This window comes from Anomalospiza imberbis, chromosome 2 (genome assembly GCF_031753505.1).
Source record: "Anomalospiza imberbis isolate Cuckoo-Finch-1a 21T00152 chromosome 2, ASM3175350v1, whole genome shotgun sequence".
In the NCBI taxonomy this organism is placed as follows: Eukaryota; Metazoa; Chordata; class Aves; order Passeriformes; family Viduidae; genus Anomalospiza; species Anomalospiza imberbis.
In genome coordinates, this window is record NC_089682.1 from 65,849,635 (window position 1) to 65,867,201 (window position 17,567).

At 46.5% G+C, this 17,567-nt stretch overlaps 1 protein-coding gene across 3 annotated transcripts in view; it reads left to right on the forward strand.

Moving 5' to 3' along the window:
* The first annotated feature begins 251 nt into the window (after positions 1-251).
* The window catches only part of MAML2 (mastermind like transcriptional coactivator 2), a 213,706-nt gene continuing 196,390 nt past the window's right edge, over positions 252-17,567 (forward strand). For 2 of the 3 annotated variants that reach the window (XR_010996336.1, XM_068181463.1), the window contains exon 1: positions 252-3,726. Coding sequence is in view for 2 of the 3 variants with exons in the window: in XM_068181463.1 (XP_068037564.1) it covers positions 3,331-3,726 (396 nt within the window). In the remaining variant the exon portion in view is untranslated. The remainder of the gene's footprint in view (positions 3,727-17,567) is intronic. The other variant, XM_068181464.1, reaches the window with a different exon arrangement.

Genomic DNA, 17,567 nt, shown 5'->3' on the forward strand with positions numbered 1-17,567 from the left:
GGTGACATTTGCCAGGGTCTTCTGAACAAAACTTGGAAAGCCGAGGGATGGCTGTGGGGCATTTCCTGCCCGGAAACACCAGGGGCAGCATTTGCTGCGGATTGAGCGAGCGGAGCTCGCAGCGCAGCCCCGCAGCCGGCTGCCTCTCGCCTCGGAAGGGAGAGATCAAACCGCAAACCGAACTCTCGAGATGCTGTCTGGCAAAAAGCGCATCTTAAACGTCTCAAGTTAAAACGAAAAAAAAAAAAATTTAAAACAAAATCTTTGTTTGGAAAGATCACTCTCTGAGTTCTACGAAGTCTTGTAAGAGAGAGAGAATTCCTCCAGCTGTCTTGGTAGCTTCTGAAGCAGCACCATGGATTTCATATTCCCACAGTCACTTTGAAAAACACAGCTAAGCCATCATTTAAAGCACTCTCGCTTATTCTCCATGAGATTCGTGTTTTACTGTTGCACGTGTGTTCTGTGACTGACCCCCTTAAACACAGCAATGACATCTCAGCTGTACAGAACAAATAAAAGCCCAAGCAAGGCCTGAAGCAAAGGTAACATTGTCTACTATTTTACAAACATTATAATTTCATTTTATTTTCCAGCTGTGCCAACCCACTGTTCTCAACAGATTCAAGCTACTGTTTCATATCAAATAATAACCCACTCTTCCTCAGTTGTTCAAGGTTAAACAACAATAAAAAACTCTTTTTTCCTGTTAGCAATAATGCCTTCCTCTGAAAGCAGGACAGCCCCAAAACCTCTCCCACAGATCTTATCCTTCAGCAAAGTCTCAAAGCATTTGCTGAGATAAACATGGGTCTGAACGTGCTGGAGGCTCTGGCTGGTGCTCACCAAGCCAGAACCTGGAAACCCACATTTTGCAATAAACCTTCATGTTTGTTGCCACATGAAGGAGATGGGGGTCATGAAAGTGTGGGGGGGTTATATTTCCCATATGTCCAATGCTGCATATCTTTTATATTCTGGGGGATTTTTCAGGAATGTGTCACTTCATCACTGGCATTAAATGTATTTATTTGCATGACTTTGGAAGGGGATAAAAACACCTGAGAGGGTTATTGTCAACTCTTCCTCATCCTCAGATTAACGGACTCAGTGTGCTGAGTTGAAATTTGTGTATTTTTCTGACTAGACCCGTTGCAGAACTGAAAGAGAGATAATGCACCCACCTACTAAGGGCTGTACAGTCCCAAAAGACCTTGGAGGTTTTCCATCAGGGATGTGTCTCTGCATGCTTGGGGGCCATTTTTATTCCCAGAGGTATTTGGGAATTTGGCTAATGCAGCCACAGTAGTACAACAGCATATTGCTTTAATAAAGCCGGCCAACTCCCAGCTATTTCTGCATCCTCCTTTACAGCTCACCTACAACAACACGCGTAACCTGACGGCTGCCAGTTGCAGCAAGGCCAGTTCCAGAGGCCAGATTTCGCAGTCTAAAATTGCCCTGCTCTAAATAGAGGAGCCGGGCGAGAGAAGCACCAAGCCTGCGGCTTTCCCGGGGAGGAACCACAGTGCAGGCGCTACGTGACTTGCCCTGGACACCCAAGAAGCTCCTGTCAGCGCGCGGAGCTCCCACATCCCGAGCCTGACCTCGTGTCGTGCACTCGTCCCGTGCATGCGAGCGCCCTAGAACGCGCTGCTTGTTTTTATACCGTCTGTTCCAGAGAAATCCAGCTGGTAGAGGAGCGCAGCGCCGTGATTTATTTGAGAACTCCCTCGTACTCGCCTGAAGGTCTCGCCGCCGGAGGAGGAGGGAGAGCGCGGGAGGCTGCGCTCCTCGGCAGCTGCTCCGCGCCCGGCCCGGCACCCAGGTAGAGGGCGAGGAGGGCAGCGGGGATTTCCTTGGCTTCCTCCCATGCACATACCTCCCGGGGAGCGGCAGCGGCAGCCCGACTCCCATCGGCGGCCGCTGGGAGGCTCCGCGCCTCGCCCCGGCCTCCCGGGCGCCGCGTCCCCGGCCGCACTCTCTGTCGGTGACACCCGCCTCCCGCCCCCGCTCCGCTCCGCGCCGCGCCGCACCGCACCGCACCGCACCGCACGGAGGGGCCGCGGGCAGCTCTGGCACCGGCAGCGCCGACAGCCCACCGGCAAACACCCGCCCGCCCGCGCGGGCATGGAATTTACAAAAACACAAAGGAAAAGTGGCTGCTGGACTGTTCTGGGGGCAAAATGCTGGAAGTTTGTAAGTGCAACTCTCCGTTTGTAATTACTGTCTGAAGAGGGGCTGGGTTGCTCGTTTGGGGTTTTTTTCCCTCTTCCCCTTCTCCCCCCTACTCCGTGCTTTTCTTGAAACTGTACTTGAAACTGTTCAGTATCTGGGAGTAAAAGGGAAAGTACGCGAGAGGAGTTCTTTGCCTGTGTCCGTAGCTTGCTGCTTAATACTAAGGGGGGAGATGAGCACTGAAAGCAATACGGATTTATCCAGTGGCTGAATTAAGTGAAGGCGAAGCGTGGTTTGGAAGTCCACTGACTGACATTGTTCCGGACCGGGGGATCTGTCTCTCTGATTTTTAGAGGAACTACAGTTTAGTGGCAGCCAGCCGGACACAGTCACCACGCCGCAGAGTGGCCAGCAACGAGCGGGCGAGAGAAACGAGAAAGCACAAAGACTGAACTAACCCGACCCTCCTCCTCTTTCTCCTCCTTCCCCGGCTCTTTATTTGCACGTTTACTAAAGACTTAAAAGAAAAAGAAAAAGAAAAAAAAAAAAAAAAAAAAAAAAAAGAGAGAGAAAACCCAACAAGCCCACTCCAGCTAACCTACGAGATTTTCGGTCCGCCGGGGGTTTCTCCGCGCCGCCGACCACGGCAATGCCTTAAATTTTCACTTCAAGGAATAACACCCCCCCGCTCCCCCGAAATAAAATAAACCCAATAAACCTGCCAAGTCTCACTCATTCCCGACGGAGAGCTCCTTCGTCCAGGGATTCATTTTGAAGGCAGCGGCTCGCTTTATTTGGCTTTTTTTCTCCCCGTTCTCCTCCCCCGGCGGAGCCCCGCCGTCCCCCCCTCACCGGGCGCCCCTCGGCCGGGGCTGCCCGGCCCCGACCCCCGCCCCTCCCGCCGGCCGATGCTGGCGCAGCCCTAGCGACCCCCTCCCGCCCGCCGATCTGTCAACCCCCCGCGGGGCCGTCACCGCCCGGGGGCCGGGCGGGGGTGGGCTGGGGGCGCGGGGCTGACCGCCCTCCGCCCCGCCGCCAGCCCCCGGGCTCGGGCTCCCGCCGCTGCCCCCGCCTCCCCCCCCATCCCCCCCGCCCTCCTCCATGCGGCAGTGAGGACCGACCCATCCGGAGGGCCAGGACCGGCAGCCAGAGATGGGCGACACGGCTCCCCCCCAGGCCGCGGGGCTGGGGGCCGGGCTGCTGGGGGGGGGCCCGGCGGCGCCCCGGGTGCACAGCGCCATCGTGGAGCGGCTGCGGGCCCGCATCGCCGTCTGCCGCCAGCACCACCTCAGCTGCGAGGGGCGCTACGAGCGGGGCCGCGCCGAGAGCTCCGACCGCGAGCGGGAGAGCACCTTGCAGCTCCTCCACCTCGTGCAGCAGGGGCAGGGCGCCCGCAAGGCCGGCAAGCACCCCAAGGCGGCCGCCGCCCCCGCCGCCGCCGCTGCCGCCGGCGCGGCGCCCCCGGACTACCACCAGCACCTCCTCGGCAACGGCGGCATCAACGGGGAGCAGCCGGCGGGGGAGCAGCGCGCCTCGGCGCTCCTGGCGGTGAGTCACAGCGCCCGCTGCCGGCGGGGAGGCGCCGCGCCGAGCCCCCGCTCGCTCCGCGGGGCGCCCGCCCTGCCCGCGCCGTCCCGCGGGCCCGGCGGTGTCCGTGGGCCCGGCCCGCTGCGCCGCGGGGTGGGCCCCGCCAGCCGCCGGACCCGCGGTGGCATCGAGCGTGTGAGGAGCGGTGGGCAGGCGCCGAGCTCGGGGGGCTGAGGGCGTGTGTGTGTGTGCTCCTCGAAGGGATTTTGGGACTGCTTGGGGTGTTGCTTCGGGGTCTTTTTTACGTCACGCTGTGCACCTAAAAACGCGTCGCGCGCCTCTGCCGTCGCGCCTTGCCAAGGCGGTGACAGCGGCATCCTCGAGGAGGGCATTGGCCGCCGACGCTGCCAGCGCGTCCCCGAGCAAGGGTGAAAAGTAGCGCTCGAGTATCACCGGCGTTCAGAATTGTTCCCCTTGCCCCACTCCATCCCGTTCGCCCGGGGTTCAGGCACCTATTTTAGGTCATTTCGCAGCCGTGCCCCTGGAACTCGGGCAGTGCCTACACCCGGGGCAGCGGGCGCTGCCCGCAGCGGATCGCCCGCTCCTGCGGGGCAGCTCCGAGCGCCGGCCTCGCCAGCGATGCTCAGGTTGTTATTGTCACCCAGAGTGTTTCGCGGAGCAGACTTACGAGAGTTTTCCAGGCACTGCCGCTCTGTAAATGATACGCTGACCTTTTTCAACTGGAAATTGCTCTGAACATGTCAAGGAGGAGAAGTCTCCTGTTACTTTATTACGAGCAGTCAGTGCACCACGCTTTTGAAGGCGTATGCTCCGCGGAGCTGCCTCCCAACTCTTAATTCTCGGCACACATGCGAAACACTGAGAGGAGTGACTGCATCCTGATAGGCCCCCGGCTGCTATTCGAACAGCTGAAAATAGATCGCTCCCTCTGCTCCAGACATCAAACTTATCTTTCTTAGTGCCTGACGTATGCTAAAACGGGACCTTTGTGGTCGTTTCTCCCTTCTTACCCGTGCGGTGCGTGGATCGACGTTTGGGGCTGCGTTACTCAGCATCATTCTTGAGGGTGATGATGTAAGCGTTAAATGCGATAACATTGTGTCCGAGGGGAGTTTAGGCGCTTCCACCTGACTCAGTGCTCAGATTAAATCTCCCCGCATTCCTCGTCACAATCAAGAAAGCCATTATCTTATTTTTCCAGTGTGTATTAATGTAATGCTTTACACTTGCCTTACTGGAAAAAAAAAAAAAAGACTTTTGCCTAATAGTGTACGTCCCAGAAAAATTCACTTTCTGAAATCAGGCAACAGGCCTATGTGGGTTTTTTGTTTTGTTTTGTTTGTTTGTTTTGAATTTTTTTTTTTTTTTTTTTTTTTTTTTTTGCTAGTTGTTACTATTATTATGAAATAGCTGGAGGCAGATGTTTGGAAATGTGAAATGAAACAACTCCCAAGAAAATACTGAAAGATTTTCATCTAAGTGCAGAGAGGTTGTCCTTGTTTCTGAAATATCACTAATGGCTATTAGCCTGCTGCTTGCTGGAGATGCTGTGCACGGCCCTCACTCTATGTTGCATGTTGCGTTACCTCCCAGAAAACTCCACAGACACGTGTCCTTGAGAAGCAAAAGGTCTGACAAAGTCCCCATCATTTTTGCATGCCAGCCTTCAGTAATAGTGCTGACAAGGTGTGTGACTTCAGTGAGCATGACGTTTGGGGCCCTGAACCATGTTTTGACACCGAGTAAATGCTGGCTCATGAAACAGCATTGTTGTAATGGTGTCACTACACATCCTCCCACTCTCTGCTTGACACTGACATTCCTCATTCGCTGCTCTGATTAAGAAACAGAGGAAGTAATTGGTTCAAAGTCACACCTCTATGTCTTGGAGGTACCCCTTCTTCTTACCAAGAGCTCCTTACAACGATGTTGCAAATATTAACACGGACTAGCAAAACACACGGTGTCTAAGTGGGGTGAATTCAAGTGGCTGAGGATCATGCAGCTTTAAAGTAGTACAGCTTTATGTTCCTGCTCTTGAAAATTCAGAGGGCAGAGATGGACCAGGAAAGAACAGAGTCTTGTTTTTCCTCCAGCCATAGCTGGAAAAGGAATTAGCTCTGCCAGTTATTCCAAGGGTGAAGGACTTGAAGACGAAGGACGAGGTAGACTAAGCCTGTTGTCCTGTGCATTATAAATGGATGGGAAGAGAACAATCTCTGAGCAGAATTCATCCTCTCTGAGGTGATTCTCAAGAGCCTTATATGTGCTATTCCTCTAATTCCAGATTGATTCCTTACAGCAGACATGAGGTGCACAGGGTCCTGGAACAGGGGGCAGCTCTGAGTTTCAGTTGTGGAAGGTACAGCTGTAGCACAGGGAAGTACAAGACAGGAACGTGGGTGCGAGTCTCACACTGAGCATGTGAGACTGGACACACAGCCGACTCCAAGGGGAATGTAAAGCTCCACATGCCTTGCTGTAGGTCCACCACTTTAAAAAATACTCCACAACTCCACACAGATAAGTGCAAAGGCAGTCATAACTCTCACTGGGGAGCTCTGGCTACCAGGATGCTCTTTTGTCTGCAAAACCCAGCTGGGTTGTTTCCTTTGCTTTGCAGGTCCCACAGCTCTTGTTACACATGTGCCTGCCGTGTTTAGTGGCACTGGATGGGTCATTTACACAGTTGGACTCAAAAGTAAATATTTGACACTTGGTAACATTTGAAACAATGTTTCCTTGAACATATCAAAGAGCTTGAAGTGATTATCTGACATTGTTGATACTATTATTTGATAATTATCTTTTCCCAGTGGGCAGTTTAAAACTGGCAGAAGAGAGAGTTTTTAGAGTTTGGTTTGGCCTTAATTTAACATTGTTACTTTGATTTTTGAGAAAGTATCTTTAGCAACAGCATTTTCTAATTGGAGACTGGGGATCAGATTTTTTTAGCTGGACCAATGGATGTGGGTGTGTGTGAATGAGAGATTTATTCTTCGGCACGCAGCTAGGGAAGCTTTTGTACTTTCTGCCTTCGTGCATTTCCCAAGAGCTGACATTTGTTTATTTATATGGTGTTGTTACTTTTCATGGTTCAGAGTAGAACAAATGAAATATTCTGTCTTTCTTTTATACATACATCTATATGTATGTATATGCCCTCCAGCACTTAGCTGTTAATACTATTTATGTTATATGTAAACAGTTAGTTCTGGAGGGCATTCCTCAGTGCCTTAAGCACTGAACTGGTAATACCAAACTTCTTGCCTTGCAGTTTCAAGTCTCTGGCAGCCAATTCATTCTATCGTCCTCCTGACACAGGCTGAGCACTGCTCATTTTGCTCTGTGAGAGCTGGGAATTCTGTCTCATGGGCATTAGTGTATTATTCTGGTCAGGTTCTTTCATTGCAGCCATCGCCCTGGTGGCTCTGAGTGTGTTAAGCGATGTTTGTCATCAGTTACAGGTGACTTGTTCTACTTTCACCCATCTCACGGTTGTGCTGAATTTATCATTACAATAATTAATTTAAAATAGCAATTAAATACATTAATATTTTCTGTACTTGGAAAAGTGACTGTGGAAGTGGTCTGCTCCCTGGATGCAGTCTGCAAGCAGGTGAAAAAAGAAAAGGGAAAACCATCCCAAAAAGTGATGTATCCAAGGAAGACGGGAATGTGTTGATTCCTCCTGCTCCTCTAAATTCTCATCCACAGGTGTAGAAATCTAGAAGAGTCAATGGGTTTGTCCCAGTTCCCAGAAGATCTCAGTGAAAAACAGGGTTGCCTGACTGGTACCAAGAGCCAAGACTGACTTATAAAACCTCAATTTAGTGGAGATCCTAAATTAATTTCATTAGGAATTTTTTTTTTTTTTTTTTTTTTTATGATCCACACTGTGTTTGCTGAGGTTTGGCCTCCTCTGTGCTAATGTTAAAGATCCTTGAGTGTTTTAAAAGGAACGATTGTGCTCTGGTATCTTTGCCCAAGCTGACACTTACCCCCATCTCCCAGGTTCTTTGTTTTGTTTGCTACTGGCTGTCAGGATACCCTGCAGAAATATGTGCATTTTTTGTGGATGTACATAATATTTGGAAGTACTCTGAAGCAAGCAGGATAAGGTGACCAGCTGTGGGGTGAAGTGACATTATGGTGTGGTGAGGACAAGTGGATTAAAGCACAAACCATTCTGCAAAGCCAGAGTGCAGTCTTTTCACTGACACAAAGTTTGGTGCCAAAGCAATGAAAATGTTCTGTTTGTGAGATAAAGGACTGCTCTCTGCTCCTTGGGCTTCTGCAGGAGAAAAGCTGTGTTCTGATGATCACAATTTATGTAGCTGAGTCAGGTAAAAGGAGTAAGTCACGTTGCCTATGTGGGTGGAAAACATTGATCTGCTGTTATGGGCCCTCTGGCCTGCTGAGAGCCATTTGCTTTGGATGGACATGGGTGCCATTTTAAAATCTTTGTTCCCCTTAACTGTAAGAAGATTTTCCAGACCATAATCAAGAAGACTCTCTGGAAGCTGCATAGAAGCTGTTTTTAATGAGGATTTCAACAAGTGAATTTGTTAAATTTATGCTAGTATGTAGGAGCCTTTTCAGGCCTAGCTCCCCCATCAAATCACTTGCACCTTTTAAAGCTTTTTCAGCTTTGAATACATTTAATGAAAGTCTCCTCCATTCTGAAACTGTTTAACAGACTGTTTCCACCACCAAAGTTTCTGTAGGCAGTGAGCAGAGAGCAGAGGAACAATGTCTCTGCCTGGACTTGATGTGCTCTCCAAGGCCAACCCATGGGCTTATTAACATCCGTGGCTGTTACGGCATATCCTCTGACAGTTCTTGCATCCCCTGCAGTACTCAAATTGAGTCCCTTTTCTGTAGCACCACAACAAAGGAAAGTGATATTCAGCTTCTGTTTGTTCTACTTTGAAAAGTGTGACTCCAGCAAAAATGTGAGCTGTCCTGTGGGGAAATCTGAACCTTAGAAAGGTATGTCTGAGTCAGAGAAGCTGTTTTGCCGAAACTTTGACTCGCATCACTATTGGTACTTCTCCCCTCGCAAAGAGCACACCCTGCAGAAGGAGTATGTGGAGTTCAGTTAGGCTGCAGTTACCAAAAAAAGCCCCAGCAGTTGGGCTAGTCAGCAAGTTAAGAAACACCACAGTGCCTCTCTTCCTCTTCACAACTGCTGTCAACCGTCCCTTCTACCAAGATATTGTCTTCAGAGGCCAGTTGCAGTTTGCTTTTCTTATTAAGTCTGCTGCCTTATAAAACTGAAACCACTATCTCATTACTGGAAAAGAATTGCTCAGTCCAGGTCCTTTTGACAACTTTGGGAAGGGTGGTATCTCCACTGCTTCATTTATATTGCACTCTGTATGTGGTGTAGGAGGAGCTGGAAGCTGGCAAGCTACTCCAGCTAACAAAACACTGGCATAGAGGTGCCAGCTCTGCCAAGAAGTGTCTCTGTGGTCTTGCAAGTGTCTCCTGCTGTACCACTATTTCCCTTCTATGCTTTAGCTTTTCTGGTGGTACAGTCTCACTAGCACATGGGACCTTGGGTTCTGCTGAAGGCTTAACTCTACATGACAATGACCTGACAGGATCACATCCTGGAATTCAAGCAGGTGATTAAAGCAACCACTATGTAACATCTTAGAGGGCACACAATCAGCTGCATGGTGCCTAGAAGAGCTTTGGCCACCTGGCTGCTCTGAAGAGAAGAACAAGGTCTTTGCTCTTTGACCTCTCTCTGGTTGTCCACATGTGAGTATTCCTCTGTATGAGTTCCCAGTGGTGGTACTCCCAGCAGAAGTAAGATGAGGATGATGGGATTCTTGACAGGCCTGTATTTTCCACAAATCTTAATCACCATCTGTAAACCTGAAAAGGGCCTTACCTACATCATGCTGCTTCAGTTTGGAGCAGCTTTGAGCCGTGAAAGAGGCAGTAGTCTTGGCTGCAGAAAAGGAGCTGGTGCTGAGTGAGATTTGGATCAAATTTTCAACTTAGCAGTACTAAGATACAGATTTTTTTTTCTGTGCTTTCTTTTCTTTTAAATAAAAGTATAAACTATTTATGTCCTAGATTCCCATTGGAAAGCTTCCTATAGCCACTTGAGAGCCAATTTGTAAATTTGTTATACCTTGTTCAGTTCTTCCAAAGTATTTTTAGATGCAGGTAATCAGTCCATATTTGTACTGTAGTGCCAACACTAATACCTAAACCAAAATACCTGCAACTCTCAAGCAACAGCTTTTAGGTTAGCATGCTGTAAACTGAAATCTAAGTGTTTCCACTCTGACTCTAGGATCTATTCAACAGATTACTCCTGTTATTTCACTTCCATAAGCCTCAGTTTCTTCTATGAAAGATACTATTTATCACTTCTGTCAAGTGAATTGAGATGTGATGGTGAGTTTTATTTCTCAGAAGCTAAATTCATTATTGATGGAACATAAAACAGGAGTTTTGAATATTTGCTTTGACAAAGCCTTTGAGGAGCTTCAAATCATCTTTTCAGCCTTTGACCCACAGATCTGAGTATTGGAAATATAAACATGAATGAGTCTTTTACATAATCACATGACTCCAAACCTAGGTTTTCATGGCACCATGTTGCCAATATTCACAATAAAAGTGCAAGATCTGGCAGTGACCCTTCTTTTTAGCAGAGAAAAGCATTTTTTACTCCCTCTTCATAATCATGAATGTGTATGCTTTATATTTTCTTGATTTACTTGCTCCTGATTCTGCATCAATATGTGCTCAAATTAATTTCCCAATTAAGTCTTCTGTGTCCAAGTTTCATGTACTTGATGCTTCAGCTAACTGGGAGCAGAGTGGGACTGGAACTGAGAGCATATACACAAGCCATCAGCTCTTTCTGAGGCTGCAGCTGCTCCCCAGTGAAAGCAGGTGGGGGCTACCTTGCCCTGCATGTGTTGCCTCCCATCTGGTAGCAATGGAAGATGGTTCACATTTATGGCTCAGGGTGAGAAAAACACAGAGAAATACTGCTTAATTGAATAAAGTATGCAAAATTCCAACACACTTACCTAAAAATTATAATTTTTTTTACTTTTAATTTGAAAACACCCTCATGCCTGTGGTTTCACCTACAGGTGTTGGCATTTCCCTGAAGAAATTCCTTGTATTCAGAAATCGCTCCTGTAGCTATTTTTATCTTTGTTACTCAGTTATAATTCTGATGTGCTTGCAAACCCAGCTGAATCAAGGTGGAGAGAAATTAGTATCAACTAGGAATCAATGTGAAAGTGCTTCTGACAAGTGAGGATGTCGATCTTGCAAATCCATTTACCTGCTGCCTGCGTCTGAAGCTGGCTAAAAGACTTGGTAAGATCCTGGACTAGCAGATGAAACCCCAAGAGGGTTCATCATGGCCATTCTGTTTTGAAACAAAACATGCTATTGTGCAAGAGTCATCCTGGTGGTACCCTGGCTTTATTGTAGATCTCTGCAGCCACCTCCCTAGAGTAGGTGTCATATAAACACCCAGTGAAATCTGTGCCCTTCCCTGCATAGCTCAGTGCCTCAAGAGACAAGATAGACAAAGAATGGAAGGAGGAACAGAAGCACAGAAAGGTCAAGTGTCTTGCCCAAGGCCAAACAGCAGGTCAGTGGCAGACCTGGGAACAGAGCCCAGATTTCCTGACTCCTAGTCCAGCACTCTATTAATCATCTCTTTGCTTTGTGTTCCTGGCCTGTTACTGATCATAGGAAATGTGAGGATGACTTTCTGACAGCTTCAGAATTGCTTCTTAGTTTTGGAAACTATTGATCATCAGCACATTATTGAGATAAAAAGGTCATGTACTGGACTCTTGTACATGTATATGCACTAGAGGATTCAGAACTAAGTGTTCTGGGTATTGATTTCAATCCAGGACACTGAAAAGCAATATTTCATAATCCCAAATGTTTATTCTAAGTCAAAATTTTAAAGTCTTTTTTTTTCCCTTACGTTATGTACAAAGTGGTTTGTTTTTATAGCATTACCCATCACAGTTGAACTCCTATATTGGTGCTTAAATTAGTTATAGCAGTTATTTAGTTAGCAGGGCTTTTCTTCTCAATGGAATTTACCCATGAAACAGTCAGAAAACCAGTAAGTAAAAGTCCTGAGACACTGGTGATCCTTACTTATTTTCATTCCTCACTGGAGGATGTTTTCTTCAGTTTCCAAAGCCTTTCAATGGATTATCTTGATCACAAAGTTAATTATACCTGTGAGGTTATTTTTTTCCTTCTGAAAACTCTTGACTTGAGGCAAAATTCTGGCTACTGTGGTAATGACTTACTGAGAGTCTCTTGTAAACAATAGTATAATCACTTTCTTATAGTCATGGCAACAGTGTTTAAGCAATGAGCTTACTGAACATAATGTGCACTGTCTCCACTGAATAGTATTATTGCAGCACTGAAGTGTATGCTGCTCATTTTCAGAAGACTCAGAGACATAAATTATTCAGCAAAATAACACTGCTTCAGAAAGCATCTTTGAAATGGTTGCATTCTGTACTAGCCAGAGAAGGACGTTCATTGGTGCTGACAGGGCTGTGTTTAGTTACTGCACAACAGTGGTGTCTTTGGTCCAGGCTTGCTCCCACAGAGTTTAAGGGTGTCTGTCTCAAACCACTTGAGGACTGTGCTACCTGTTGGCAGGGTCATGCTTCTCCTGGTAATTTTTGCTGCTGTGGAGGGCAGAATGGATCAGGAGGATGCATCCTGCACATATCCCTGGTGTGAGAGGTGGCAACTAGGTGCAGAAGGAAGAAATCGGTTTAATAAACAGAAGGTTTACTCAATCCCTTCCTTGGCCCAGAGGATCACTTGGATGCCTACTCAGTAGGTTGGGGAGGCACCCTGGAGAGTGGGCAACTTCATGGGTAGCTTCAGAGTTGAACCCCAAGACAAGAAGCTGTCCCTGATTTTTCTGTTTATTTTGTTTTTGTATCTCTCTTATTCAAATATCTAGACCTGAAGGAAAGACCTTGTTGGCAACAGTTGTTGTTCTGGGATGAGTCATTCCACCAGATTTTAGAAATACCACCTCAGTGACAGTTGGCAAAAATGCTGCATGGGCTGTTCAGTTTATGTTTTTCACTTTGGAAAATCAGACCATTTATTTAGGGTTCTGTTGCTTTAGAAACCATCTCCAGTTTCCTTTCCTTTCCTTTCCTTTCCTTTCCTTTCCTTTCCTTTCCTTTCCTTTCCTTTCCTCTCCTCTCCTCTCCTCTCCTCTCCTCTCCTCTCCTCTCCTCTCCTCTCCTCTCCTCTCCTCTCCTCTCCTCTCCTCTCCTCTCCTCTCCTCTCCTCTCCTCTCCTCTCCTCTCCTCTCCTCTCCTCTCCTCTCCTCTCCTCTCCTCTCCTCTCCTCTCCTCTCCTCTCCTCTCCTTCTTCCCTTCCCTCTTTTTTCTTTTTTTTTTTCCTTTCACTCATTGTTATGGTATCTCAACATCTACAATTTTAGTCTTGATTATGATCTGATTTGCCCCTCCTGAAACCGCCTATGGGAAATATTGTGGACGTGGCACTGTGGCACTCATGTAGGATCAGTCCTTTTATTTCTGATCATTATGCTAGTTTATAGTCAATTATTTTGTTTTCCAAAGAAATGCATTCTCTCTGCTTCTCTGGTTTGACATCCTTGCGAGCTATATAGACTTGGTGTTCAACATGCGGCCACTTACCTCCATGGCCCAGTTCCTGGAAACACTTATGTGTGTGCTTAATTGTGCACACATGGGTAATCACACTGAAATCAAGATGTGTCGAATTAAGTAAGTCAAGAAATATTTGCAGGGTTTGGTCTTTGTTCAACAAACAGGCCTCAGCCTGGCTGAAGACCACGACATGCTACAAAAAGAATCCAAATTCACAAGTAGTGTATTAATTATCAATTGACTTATTTCCTTAAACCAGTTAATTCTGTACTTTTAAAAAGTACTTGCCATTTCTCCTGCAAAACCAATTGCCATTCCTTTCACACTCATTCTTCCTCTTCACTGCTCAACTCCCAACAGACCTGAGCTGCCAGCCACATGATCCCCGTTTATAACGATTTGAGTTCTGACATTTCTTTTTTCCTACAAACTTTGTGTATTACTATAATGGTTCCTAGGACATAGTTTGGCCAGCTTTTAGGGGGAAAGAGAGTGTCACAGCATTTCAGACCTTCATTTCTAAGTACAGTATTAAAAATATTCCTTATAATTATAGCATTGCCACTTGGACCACTGTACTTCAGGCTATGTCAATATGTCATCAAAAGCTCTCTTTTTCAGGAGCTGGAACTCAGTCATGTTGATTGAATTGAAATTTGATGGCCAGCAGCTGCAAACACACTCTGACTCCATTCCCCCCCTCCCCGCCAACCCCCAGCTTCCTGCTTTTTTCCCCCTTTACTACAAAATCTTCTTGCTTTCCGTCAAAGTAATAGTTTAGAAAACAGAGCTAATGGCTAATTCCAGGCTCAGTTAATTCTTATTTATTCTTAATACCCTTTGGGCAAGTCAAGACTGTCCTTCGAGGGGTGCCCTGAGGCAACCTGAAGGCATAATCTACTGTCTGTGTGTGGATGGTGAAGCTGAGAGCACAGCCCCAGGTGCAGTGTGAAGGCCATCCTCAAACTAGGCATGACGGTCCTTCATGTAGGAGCTCCTGTAATGCCATCAGTGCCGCTCTCAGCAGCTAAGGAAGCTGCAGATGTGTCTGGGGTGATGTCTGTGAGGCTCCTGTGTAAGCAGGCCTGGAAGTACCACAGCCCTCTCCCCTCTTGTCCCCTTGGACAATCCCATACAGACCTTGCTATTCATCTAAGCAGGGGCATTGGGATGAGGGCAATTGCCAGCAGCAGTTTATACTGCAAGTTTAACACACAACTTTTTCAGCCCTAGGGGAGTGGTGGGAAAAAAAACCAGCTTTGAACTGGGGGAAAAAATAACTGTATCCAGTAGTTGTATAGCATGATCCTGTCATTTTTGCTACTTAGAAACCAAAACAAACCCCCAGCATTCATAACACAAGATATCCAGGTTTTAAAAGGTGCCACTTGGAAATACACAGTAACTGCTTTTCATAAGGCCCTTTAGTCCATGTGTTTACAGGTGGACGAGAATAACTCTGCAGAAGTTAATCCAATCCCTTGAGTAAACAGTATGTACTTCTAAAACTTTCTGTATAAACCAACCATATGTAAGGCCTTTGGCATACATTTGTACCATACACAATACATCTGAGGGACCCTGCTAGAGCCAGGATGGCTATTGAGGTTGATAACCCCTTTGCCAGTGTACTGAATGTGTGTTCATTCTGTCATGCCTCTGAAGGATAACAGCCTTTGGATGACGGCTGTACCAAAAGGGCTATTTATTGCAACACTTTATTATGTGGTTCTTGCAGCCCTCTCCCAGGACGTACTGTCTGTGCTTGGGTATCCCAGGCTGCCATCAAAGCACAGGCTCTTTGACACGGGTCAGGACTCCTCACCCCAGCCTTGCATTGCCACTTTTGGTCACTGAAGTCACACTCACCCCCTTCCCCTGGTAAAGTTCTTCTCTGCTGTCCCCCTCCTCCACTTCCTAAAGCTATAAGCCACGTCTCCTCCTCCACATTCACCCCCTCTCACCTGGGTTATTGCCCTCCCATCTCTTCTTTCATGCTTCTGACACTGCTGCTTCGTAATGTTGTTTTTCTAGCTTGGAAAGGCCAGAGGGCCAGGTTAAGAGAGACATCCTGAACACATGTTTTCCACATGTTCTCCTCATCTTCCCTCATACTGCTTTTCTAGCTGTCTTTAACTTTTTGATTAAACAGGACATCTAATGACCATGAGCATATTCTCTTCTCTTATTAGTTTTATAAAGGATGAGCTCAAAGTTCCTGTGCTCACTGTCATAAGAAATTTGGAGCAAACACTTCTGTAAGTTGACAAGGCACTTGTAGGTTCTTTGGCCCTTCACCACAGGCCATGAGCACTCACAGACTAGGCATACAGTTGTGAATGCTTAGGCCTCAGTTCAGAAAAATACTAAAAGGATATGTGTGACATTAAGCATATGATTAAATACTTTTCTCTTTGAGTGCTGCTTCATTGAAGTGGACCCCATTCTGGAGGAGGCATCTTTGTTGGTCTGATTCAGAAAGTGCTTAAGAGTATACCAAAGTTTTAAGAATAGTAGTTTATCCACAATCTTGTATTTTTAGTGACTCTTAAATAGGGCTGGGTGGTGCAGAGAAGGCAGAAAATGTGGAGGCTCTCCTGGTTACCTCTTACATTTTCACTCACTCTGGAATCTGTGTGTCTCTGAACTGTAAACACATTTTGTTAGTGATACCGCCTATTTGCTGCTTGAATGTTCAATAACATAACTGTATTGCATACCCAGGTGCAGTTTATTTAAAGCAACTGCCATTAAATGAAGAGCAATTATATCTTAGAAAGGTAACTCTTCATACAGAGTTAGCATTATTTCTATGACTGCGTTTGATAGGGAGCTGGACCTTTGGACTCTCCCAAAGACCAGTCTGGGAACAGTTAGGAGTCCAAATCTTTTTGACTTAAAACATGTAGGCATCAAATCTTCTCTGTACTGATCTGAAACCAAGGAGAACTCAACATCTAATTGTATTTTTAAATCTCAGACTAAAATCTCTGGAGATTTTTGGCGTCAAGAATACAGACTGGAGCCATGGCTGAAAAAAAAAAAGCCGACATGTGACATCAGTGCATCAGTCAATGAGTCATCCATCAGTGCCAGAGGACAAAGTATTCTTTGTATTTACCTAAGAAGTAGTTACCTATTTACTTTCTGAAATTGTAGTACTAACTTGACATTTTGGTTTGCTGTACAGAGAAAACACTATTTTAAATGCCTTGTATAAAGACAGGCTTTCTTGTTTCTTGAACAGTTAGAAATACTAGAGAACAAATGTAAAAGGCCCATTTCCTTCCTTTGCTTGTAAGTGTGGTCTAGGAAAAATCCTGAATTGTGCTAGTAGGAGACAGTTCAGTCTCTTTTCTTGCCAGGGATGTAAGTGTTGAGCCTTTAGAGAAGGTCGAGTTATTATCATTGCCTTCTGATCTGTCACTCTTTCTGTTTTCCCTCTGTTTTGGCTTTTAATTCTATAAATATATTACTGAAAATGTATTTTAAAAAATTAAAGGCAAAAATTTATTGAAAAGGTCTTTACCTGTAAAGGACTCTAGGCATACCACACACAGGCAGGTCCCAGCTGGGAAATGCAGTATTAAGGCTGAAACTCTGTCTCTCAGACTCACTGTTTCTCACGGTCCTTGCAGGGTGGTGGGATGCCTGGACTTCCCAGCACACATGGCAACCATTGATCTCAGTGTGGTCTTGAGAAGCCAGTGCTAGGAGCTGAAGGAAGAAGAAGAGCTGAAGGGCAAAGGAAGAGAGTGAAATTTTACTGTCAGTGCTTGAGTGTCTAGCTCTGTGCAATCCTATGACACATAAGCAAAGGAAGCTTGAAAAAGTTACCCTGAGACTAGGAAAGCAAATTGATGCAGAGCAGGATAGCCATTCTTTGAAGAAGAAGTAAAATTGTTTTTTGTCATTTTCCAAGGGAAAAACTAATCCAGTTTGACTGACTCCACTCTAAGTAGTGCAACAGGAGCCAGTGGCCAGACCTCCTGTTTTATCAGGCCTATTACATGACAATTGCACATCTAAAACTTGTGCTCTTCTGTCTCTTGATATGCTTTGTCTCCTCCGAACAGGTTTTCTCCCTCAGCATTTAATCCCTCTCTAGCCATCACCTTTTCCTGCCTTACAGACCACTCTGTGTGTGCACTT